The sequence below is a fragment of the Solanum dulcamara genome, chromosome 2, assembly GCF_947179165.1.
Source record: "Solanum dulcamara chromosome 2, daSolDulc1.2, whole genome shotgun sequence".
Lineage (NCBI taxonomy): Eukaryota > Viridiplantae > Streptophyta > Magnoliopsida > Solanales > Solanaceae > Solanum > Solanum dulcamara.
In genome coordinates this window covers 7248746-7259836 of record NC_077238.1, presented here as the reverse complement: position 1 = coordinate 7259836, position 11091 = coordinate 7248746, and the positions used below count along the sequence as shown (strand labels likewise).

The 11091-nt window shown below is 31.3% G+C and overlaps 1 protein-coding gene across 1 annotated transcript; it reads right to left on the bottom strand.

Annotated features, from left to right (window-relative positions):
• Nucleotides 1-9552: 9552 nt before the first annotated feature.
• LOC129880173 (zinc-finger homeodomain protein 9-like) lies at nt 9553-10874 on the bottom strand. Its single transcript, XM_055954104.1, has one exon. The coding sequence runs from the start codon at nt 10598-10600 to the stop codon at nt 9734-9736; it is 867 nt and encodes a 288-aa protein (XP_055810079.1). The 5' UTR covers nt 10601-10874; the 3' UTR covers nt 9553-9733.
• Nucleotides 10875-11091: the final 217 nt, after the last annotated feature.

Here is an 11091-nt window from a genome sequence, read left to right as displayed (position 1 = left end):
ATGACAAAAAACGAATAAAGTTGCCTTAGAACATAGTGATATGGAATCTCTAATCCTAGCAACTTTAATCATGATTGTTTAAAAAACTATTTATGATAGTGTCATTTTCTATGAGATTTGCTTTAATTATTTATATATATATATTTTTAAAATCACTACAAAATAAAAACATGATAGCATAAGGTGTGTGTGTATATATATTATTTCACCAATAATAAAAACATGATTTATTACAAAATACTTTTCAAAACAGTAAAAATCAAATCTAACACACATGGTCGTAACGCTTTTACGCCTGAACTTACGTGTTTATGTCCAAAGCTTATGCTCAAATTTCTAAGACATACGCCCTATGAATCAACACTTTTTTTTGCTCCTCGAAGCGCTTTTAGTAAGCACCACCTCAAAACTCGCCCTGAAAGCACCTTGGGAAACACTGATGAGAAGGACAACTCAATTGAATAGAAGCGATTAGGAAATATATTAATCAGTACTCACTTCGTCCATCTTTATTTGTCCACTATATTAAAAATAGATGTCCAACAATACTTGTTCAATTTATGAAATTAAGATATAATTTTAACTTAGTTCCTAATTTATCCTTATTATTAATTAGTAATCATTTCCTATTACATTTTTCAAGATATGTGATGAATTTTTTCAGCATAAGTTTAGATAATCGAATCCATATTAATTCGACTTGAAAATGAATACCATGCACTAAATGAGAAACTAAAAATACCAAGCATCATGCCAATGAGTGGTGCAAAATGTACATAAAAGATGATGCATTCGATAACCGCCCTCGTGACCCATATTTGTCACAAATAAACAGCCGTTAGCATGCTTGTGATATGCATGAATTATAACCAAAAACGGCATGAGTAGAAACAACAACTACTTCCATATGCTCATGCTCAATTTCCAAACAAAGCAAATATATTTTTCATTTTAATTTGTTTGTCTGATTTTAGTCACTTGTCATAAAATTTAAGAAAGTAAAAAAATCTTTTAAATCTTATGATCTTAAATTAAGAATATGTCAAATGTATCAAAATACCTTTCAATCATGTGATCTTAAACATATTATGTATAAAGTTGAAATTAAAAAGTTATAAAAAAAAAAAATGAAACATTCTTTTTGAAACAAACAAACAAACTAAATGGAGAGAGTAATTTTTGTTCCCCATATATAATACATATTAAACAAGAAAATAATTTATAAAAGCATTTTAACCAAATTTCTCATGTGTCAATTTGAACTATATATTTAACCCAAATACGCTCAACTTTAGATAAGTTGATCACTGATGGCCCCAAGTAATTCCGCAATCCCTAGTCATAGAATGGTAAGTACTCCTTCATCTTTAATCAAGAGGTCTCGAGTTCGAATTCTCTTGGATACGGAATCACCTTTGTTAGAGAGCGCTTTATCTCCAATTTGGAACTTTTCGGCGTGAATCCGAATTTAGCCGGGCTTCAATATGAGTATTGAACATCGGATGGGTAAAGAAAAAAAGAAGAAGTTAAGACTATACAATAGGTTGGTGAAGGTGAAGTACGAAAATTAAAGCTATGGATGTAGAGGTGAGGAACTTTACTATGCAACTATGTGTGCATCAAATTGACACATATAGTAAAAAGTACGTACTATTCACTGGATCTTTAAAAAAAAAAGATATATTTTTATATTTAATAATAATTTAATTTTAAAATAATTATTTTTATTTTTAATAAAATAATTTATATACACATAAATATCTGTAACTCATTTTAGATCACAAATTTCAATTCTTTTTTCTTAACTTACATGTTAAATTAAACTATATCACATATATTGAGACTAAGTTGTTTCTGTCATTGGTGAGACAAAGTACCTCTCGTACTAAATTAATTTGGGAAAAGTCATGGTATATCATTATGAACTCGTGACCACCCAAGGACAATCGACCTTCATGATGAACAAGAAGTTTTAATTTAAAATGTGTTTAATAATTCTTATATAAAAACATATATTTATCGGTTATTCTTTTGATGGTTTGCTATAAAGTAACAATTCCTTTATTTTTATTTATTTAGTATAATACAGATGACCTGTACATCAGCTATACATTGATTATAAATTATGATACAGTTAAAAAGCTGAATATAACTTAATTATATCTAAAATATACATTGACTATACATGAAATATACATTAACTATTCAATCCCAACCAACTCAAAATCTTCTCTAAACAGTCCCATATTTTAGATATAAAATTCTCACGTTATTTCAAGTCTTTTAATATATAATTCACTCGAAACAATTTATATTTGCGATACATCGAATTTTAAGAAGAAAACGAAGAAAAAGAAGGAGAACAAAGAGGTGGAGGACGAAGAAAAAAAAGAAAAAGAAGACAAGAAAAAGGACGAAGAATAAGAGGAGAAAGGGTGCGTTTGACAATTTTTGTGGTGAATAATATGACCGAACGACCATTTTTCCTAATTTATATAAGTTGGGCAAAAAATAGTAAATAAAATTTATGGACTTACATTCTACGTAAGAAAACTACATAAATTGAACCTATTGGGCAAATTTAAATTAGATTCAATCCAAACTATTTATTCGAATTGGATCAATGGTTCAAATTATTTATCTGAATTGGACTCACGGTCCAAATTATTTATCCGTCTGCTCCCTTGTTCTATTTACTGGACTACTATTTCTCATACTTGATACCATCGGAGTATATTCTCTGATGGTATCAAGCAGTAATTGAGTTGTCTTTTCATTGAACACTGTCTGTTATATATATACTCTAATTGTATCAAAGAATAACTGAATAATGTTCTCTATATATTGCTATAAATAATAATAAATAAAAAATATCACTAAAATCAATAATTATTTATTAAAAAGTATTTTTCTAAGTAATTTTTAATTTTTTGGCACTTGCTATTCGTTCTGCAGCCCATTATTGAAATATGAAAATATAAAGAATAGCCCAAAAAGAATTATAGAGGCCTATTGAAACAACTCATACTATTGTGGTCCAAATTATACGCAATCTTATCAAACTGTGGTCCTATTTTTATTTTGTGATAAGAAAGTAACTTTCTTTTTTCTGTTTATACAGAAGATTAAATTTCCCTTTTCTGTTTCTTTTAATTAGTTTGGTTTGTGAAATAGGTGCTTTTTGATGGTAGGAGGTATTGAACTAATTGAAGTGCAAATCATGGAACCCTAGGTTTATCTACTCCAAATCTTAATCCCTACCAATACCCCTGATGATATAATGGATAGAGTAGTGACCATCACTGGTTATAAATGCACTCATGGGCCTATGACATACTTGGGATGTCCATTCTATATACAAAGACAAAGGGTCATATATTTCACTGGTATAGTTTCAAAAGTGATTGCTAAAATTCAAGGGTGGCAGACAAAGATGCTAAGCTATGGGGGGAGAGCCACTTTGATCAAATCAGTGCTTCAATCACTTCCTATACATCTGTTATCTGCCATAACCCCTACCAGAACCACTTTGAAACAAATAAAATGCCTTATTGCTGACTTCTTCTAGGGTTGGGATAAGGAGAAAATGAAGTACCATTGGGCCTCTTGGGAAACCCTTAGCTTACCATATGAGGAGGGAGGTATTGGTGTAAAAAACTTGGAAGATATATGTCTGGCAATGCAATACAAACATTGGTGGTTGTTCAGAACTAAGAGATCTTTATGGGGGGATTTCTTGAGAGCTAAATACTGCCAAAGAGCTCACCCTGTCACAAAAAAGTGGCACACAGGTCAATCTCTCATGTGGAAGAACATGATGAAGAACAAAGGTGACATAGAACCTCACATTAAGTGGACCTTATGTTCAGGGAACTGCAGTTTCTGGTGGGATGATTGGCTGGGTATTGGCCCTCTAGCCAATCACTATGAATATATTCCAAGATTCAACAACTCCACTGTCTTCATGTTCTTGACAAATGGAAAATGGAATGAAGAGAAAATCAGGCAACAGGCCCCTCAACACATGATACACACAATTCTCAATACTAAAATCATGTACCAACAAAACACACTAGATCAAGCTCAATGGAAGCTGCAATCACATGGAAATTTCACTTGTAAATCAGCTTGGGAAAATGTGAGAAAGAAAAAAAACAAGACATTGACAGATAGGATGACATGGCATACTAACATCCCTTTCAAGGCTTCATTCTTGCTTTGGAGAGCATTGAGACACAAACTGCCAACCAATGATAAACTGATTTCTTTTGGGAGAGAAACTGCAGAGTGCTCATGCTGCTACAGGCCTGGTTTGGACAACATAGAACACATATTTGTCTCTGGAAGCTTTGCTAAATACATCTGGACATATTTCTCCAACTGGGGGGGAATCAGGCAGGACCACAACTCCATTAGAGACATCTTGATGAGATGGTGGACCTACAAACCAAACAATGCTGTACATAAACTCATGTTGCAAGCCCTCCCTATATTTATTTGCTGGAATGTCTGGAAGAACAGGTGTGCAAGTAAATATGGAGGAAAGAAATCTAGTACTACTAGGGTGAAGTTCAATATAATCAAAGAAATATACATGCTTATTACCACAGTTTTTCCATATATCCAATGGCCACCAGCTTGGAAAGATCTAATTATTTGGATAGAAAACTGTAAGCATGACATAAAAGTAACCCAGGTTAAATGGCTCAAACCCCCCCTAACATAGTTAAACTTAACACTGATGGGAGTGCCATAGGCAACCCAGGAAAGATAGGAGCAGGAGGCATAGTAAGGGATCATAAGGGTAATTTGATATATGCTTTTGCCTCTCCTTTGGGAGTTGGAACAAATAATCAAGCGGAAGTGCAGGCAACCAGTTTTGGCATTAATTGGTGCATTCAACAAGGTTATAATAGAGTAATATTGGAAGTAGATTCGGAACTTGTGATCAAGTGGCTGAATCTGGACATCAAACCACCCTGGAACATTCAAAACTACGTTAATGAACTCCAACAACTGGTCCAACTGCTAGAATACTTCCAATGCAAACATGTTTTTCGGGAAGCAAATTTTCCAGCTGATACATTATCTAAGTACAGCCATACACTTGATAATACACAACACTTCTACAACCTTCAACAACTTCCACAAGAAACCAAGGGCTACATAAAGCTAGACAAGATAGGAATGGCAAGCTTCAGGAGAAGAAGATTAAAAAGGATAAAACAACCTTCTTGAACATGTTTATCTCTAATTTTCCCAACTTGGCTACGATTGGTGTTGCTGCAACTTTCCTTGGACCTACTTGGTACGACATGTCTAAAAAGAGCAAAGATGAAAAGAATTTCCCCAACCCATGCGAGATAGAAGGTTCGTATACTTGTTCTTGAATAGGACTAGTGTAGGCTACTTTCTTGTATTCTCATGGAAGGGGAGAGTCTCCCTCATTTATGCTTTCTTAGTTGATTTGTACCGAGAGGAGTCCTCTCACAGGTTTAATGCTTTCTAGTTATAGTTAGTCTCTTTTTGTATCGGGAATGAGTTAGCCGACCTTAAGAGGTTAGCCGACTTATGAACCACCATAGGATCGGAGGTAAGGTTTATGTCCTCCTCCTTGTATTTTATTTTGATTATTTATGGTAAGGCTTGGGGGTGCTGCTCAACCCCTGACTGTGCACGAGAGGTGGGAGCCTCATGTAGGGTCTGTTCCCAAAAAAAAAAAAAAAAAAAAAAAGGTTTATCTACTGATAAAGTTCCTTAATATGTGAAATTTATAATTTTAAAAATAAAACTAGTTATCTTCTATAATTAAGATAAAAATAATTTGATTGTGCAAAAAACTATTTACAATAACGAATTGCATTACTTGAACTTTTTTCATTGATATAAATATGAACATGAATTTGAACTTGGCTCAATTGAAAATATGACCGTCAATTTAATTTCCTTTGTCAAAACTTTAATAACAAGTGCACCTAATTTCTTAAAATATAAAAAATCAATGCTAATCTTAATTAATATTCTAAGTTTTTCATATGGAATGTGATGTCACGACATTCAGTTAAAAAATGGGAGTAGCGTTAACAAAAGTTATCAAAGAATTGTTTATTTGGTACAACGATAAAATGAAGAAAATGGCTTACATTAAAGCTGAAGAATAAATCATAACTTTTATAACGTAGAGACTTCATTAAATTTGTTTCACTAATTAGACATTATAATCACAAAAAAAGATAAGCGATCATATAAAATTACGATCTAACAGAATTATCGACGCAATGTTTAAAAAGAGTCCTATCAATGTGTCGCTTTTCAATTTTAATTTAATTCTAAATATACATTTAATTATATATACTAATATATTATTTTGACATGATTGGAATTGACTTACATGGATGATCCGTAGCCAATTTCCGTCAAAAACTTTTTTTAACCCTTATTTTAAACTAGGAGAAAAGATATATATTAATCTCAGCTTTATATAATAGCCATGTTGTTTTCACTCTTAAATAAAGTGTCGCTTAACTCACTTGACATCCATAAATGATAAATGTAAGATATATAGTTTATTAAATTATCCTTATTTATTAGACATTTTTCTGAAAATTACATACTATTAAGAAGTAGTTTTCTTTCTTAATACTACCTCTAAATTCTAATCTAAGATAAATGAATTATTGACTTTTTTTTAATGATCCAAAATGTAAATTTAAGAATGTATTAACTTTTTTCTTTTCCTGAATGACCCTTCTTTTTAATGGGATTTTCAACTATTTTAAAATCTCAAATAATGATTATCTTTACTTTTACAGAGTATGAGAAGAATCAATAATATTTGAGTCCTTTGACTAATGTCTAAATATTTTTATTGGACCAAAGGAAGTATAAGAGTATATAGTTATCAACAATTACTATTATTTTTGTCTTAGATTCTTAAAGAATACTAATTTTGAGATAATTTTTTTATTAAAGCGATAATTATTTTAGAACGGACAGAGTATATTGCATTTCATAAAATTTATAGATAAAATGCATTAATTAAAAAAAACTTTTAAAAACTACTCTCGCCATCTCTTCCTCTTGTTATTTAATTGATGATTATTGATTACGATGGAGTATTATATTAAGTTAGGTGATTAAAAGTACTTATCGTGATTCTAAATCTATGATTAAGTTAGAATAAACAAATCTTGCCACCTTAATCATCCAACCAAAAAAGGAAAGGTGTCAAGCTACAACTTCCAAAACGTTTGTTTTAACAGCCAACAAAAACTTGCCTTAAAAGCTCAGATTACAAAGATAATATATTTTATAATTTAGCTGCTCAGTCTGAATCTATTGTTCTTTTTTTAATATATAAAATTATTAATTAGGCAATGCACCTCCCTCCATGATAATAGTTAAGCTTACGAAATACCCCTCATCAAAAGAAAAATAAATTGAAGCTAAAAGGGATATATTTGTCTTTACAATTGACTTGATAGTCAAATGAAGGTTGCCCTATATCTTTTGGTAGAGTTAAAATATTCAGACAATGATTAGGAAGAAAAAGGTGATATACTACGATAGCTTTTTATTCATACTCAAGGCTTAATAACTAATTATAATTATCAGGTTGTGGTGCTATGGTGAGACTGTTTTATTCTTAATCAGAGTTTTTGAGTTCGAATTTTATGTGTAGAAAAAATTATATTGGAGTGTCACTCACAAATGAACCGTGTAATATGCGATGCGAATTTAATCGGAGCTCTGATGTAAGCCTTCGGATTTTGCGGAACCCCCCCCCCCCCCAAAAAAAAAAAAAAAAAAAAAAAATTATAGTTAAGTAGTGGAGTAAAATAAACATATATTAAGTGATAAAATTTAGTGTTAAAACGCCATACTCTATTATGTATGTATTAATTTAATAAAATTGCTAGATTAGGGGTTGAGTTAGGTTTCATGACACTTAAAAATATGTGATCTAATGATAAAAAAAAACAATTATAAATTATGAGAACTCACTTTTAAATTTTAACAAAAATAAGAAAATACTACTATATAATTTCCTTTTGTTTGTCCAAATATTGATAGATAAAATGGTTCAATCTGTATATAAGTTAGAGATGACAGATACCTATGAGAATAATAAAGTGGTTCAAAATTATGAAATCTCCATTTTAAATTTCAAACCTCATAAAAAATATGATTATTTCTAAATTTTGATAGACAAAATTTTCTATATTTATATTAATGATGTCATAGTAGTCACTTTCTAGACCCCTTTTCTTCTATTAGATTACTTTGGTGCTTCAAATACTATATAGTTTTTTGGTTTTTTATTCAATATCCGAATTTCATGGAGTCTCAACTAAATTTGAATCATGCAGTTCAGGACTCATTCAGGGGTGGCGCTTTCAACGGTATTTTTTTCATACACAAGGCTCGAACCCAAGACTTTTAGTTAATGGTGAAGTAATTTCATAACTGCACCACAACCCATGTTGATCTTCAAATACCATATATGGACTCTCTGTTATCCATTGCACAAGAGTTGTTTCATGGAGGGTGCCAAGTGCAAAAACAGAACAAATATCATATAAAATTAATCGAGATATGTGCAAGCTGGTATATATATATATATATACACATTAGGGTTTTGGACAATAAGGCCATGAGTAAAGCTTCTATAATTCAAATTCTTGCTACCCAACCACCCCATTTTATTTGCCATTAGCTCCCATTAAGGACAAGTGTTACATAACCTCTTCAAAAGTAGAAATTACTGGCTATATTTTAAATTAAAAAAAGACAAATTTGCAGACAACAATAATTTGCTTCTTAACAATTTTGTAATCAAAACGAATACTACTACCTAAAAGATCCATTTTAGGACACAAAAGTATGGGCTATATGAAGCAAATCAAATGTGTTCACATGTGTCACTATCCAAAGTTTCTAAAGGCATCCTCATTATTTCAAGAATCATATACTCCACTACTTTTATTTAAATTTCACAACAAAATAGAAATTGCCTAAAAAGCAATTAAAAAAACATAGAGATAATTACGGTTTTAGGTGTAATAACTGAATATGTTTGTTGTTATAAATATTGAGAAAATTCTTATTTTATTCCTTATAATATTTAACTAAATATGATTAACGCTGCAATAAAAAAGACATTTAATGACAATAATTATTTTCTATAATTATATTTTAATTAAATTAATGTCATTATATATTCATATTTATTATATAATTAAATATAATATAATTATTGCTAAATTCTTTATTTATTACAGTGTAAAATACAATCGTTAAAAACATGATCGTTTTATTCCTCTTTAACTGATGTTAAACTTATAAATATAATTCTACCGGATATACAATTCTAAAAATCATCTAAATGTTACTTATTACCTGTATAAAAAGACAGAAACTATTTTACTTGAATGAAAATTAACTATACTTGAATCATATATTATATCAACCAATCGAGAAGTTATCAAAATAATTGAAAGAATCCAAAGTAGTATTATTCCCAAAAGAAAACATGGTAACTAAGCATAATCCTCAAACAAATCGCTCAATCTTAATAATCAATGATAATAAGATATCTAGTACAGTAAAATTTAGAAAAGAGATCTTACATTTATCTTTAATATCTTAGATAGTTGCTATTCATTGTTCTTGGGTTTGCATTTCCATGAACATTAAACAGTTGCTAGTGACAACAAATTACAAAATGACTAAATCATGATGAAGAAGAAGACCCATTAGTGGAAATATGAAGATGAAGCCCACAATTACTAGTAGTACTATTATCATTGTTGTTGTGATGATGAATAGCTTCATTGCTGCTTGTTGTGCCATTGATATTGAACTCATTGTGATTATTATTGGAAATTTGGTATTCTTTTTTCCCAAAAGTATTCTTGTTGTTATGCATCCAAACTCTAAGAACCCCTTTTCCAACTCCAATTTCATGACAAAATTCATCAATAGCAGCTTCATCACATTTCTGCAATTTCCAACCTAATTTCTCAGAAAACGAATGCATTTTCTCTTTCTGTTCTTGAGTAAATTTGGTCCTAAATCGCTTTCTCCCATTTGGGTTCTCTGTTATTAAAGCTGTAGGGGTAACAGGTTGGGGTTGCGACAGTGACGGCAGCGGCGGCGGAGATAGTGACGGAGACGGAGACGGAGATGGAGAGAATCGCTTAATTGGGGGAAAAATATGGTGGCGGAAATCGATGAAATGGGAAGAGGTGAAATGGGTCGGCGACGACGAATCGTCTGACGGTTCACGGCGGTGGAAGTTCCGGTGGCAACCACAAGCGGCGCATTTTAGTGAAATGGGATCTGATGGGTTGGAATCCGGTGAAGCTATGAACTCACCACAACCGTCTACGGCGTGTCCGCCTATACTTGCTGCATGATTCTTCAAGCACTCCTTGTAAATCACCGCTGCACATGGCGGTTGTTGGTGGTGGTACTGATGGTGCTGCTTGAATGCGCCGTTGCTGAAAGACAAAGGCTTAATTAATGGTGGGGTATCAATTTCTGAATCTGGGGTTTTGGTGGAGGTAGGGGTGGGGTTGCTACTACAATTTAACTCCATTCTATAAGGTTTAATTAAAGATGTGTTTTTTTTTTTCCTCACTAAGTTGATGATTTCTTGAAACAAAATGACAATAAATAAAAAAATTAATGGCTATGGTGATTATAAATGAGAAATCTTGAAGGTTTATGCAAAATGGGGTTTTGTTATTTTGTTTTGGTTGGTTGAGTTTTTTTCTCTTCTACGTATTGATAATGGTGATTGAAGAATATATTGAAGAATATTATAAGACCAAAAGTTTTTTGGCAAAATGAACTAAGTACATAATGCTGTTGAAGGGAGATGGGGTACTATAAATATTGAGAAGAGGGGTTGAAAAATTAATGAAAACTTAAAAAGGTGGGAAGATAAGAATGTGATAATTACATGCAAGACACCATAAAGGGTAGCTATAGGTAAAAATTTATGATTGGAGTAAAAAATTTCATTAAAAAATTCAAATAACAAAGAAATAAATACGTAAAAAGTCTATGATAATTTAATATACATAT

What these genes read in the sequence shown, in the direction of transcription:
- LOC129880173 (XM_055954104.1), bottom strand. Translation starts at nt 10,600, where the DNA reads ATGGAGTTAAATTGTAGTAGCAACCCCACCCCTACCTCCACCAAAACC.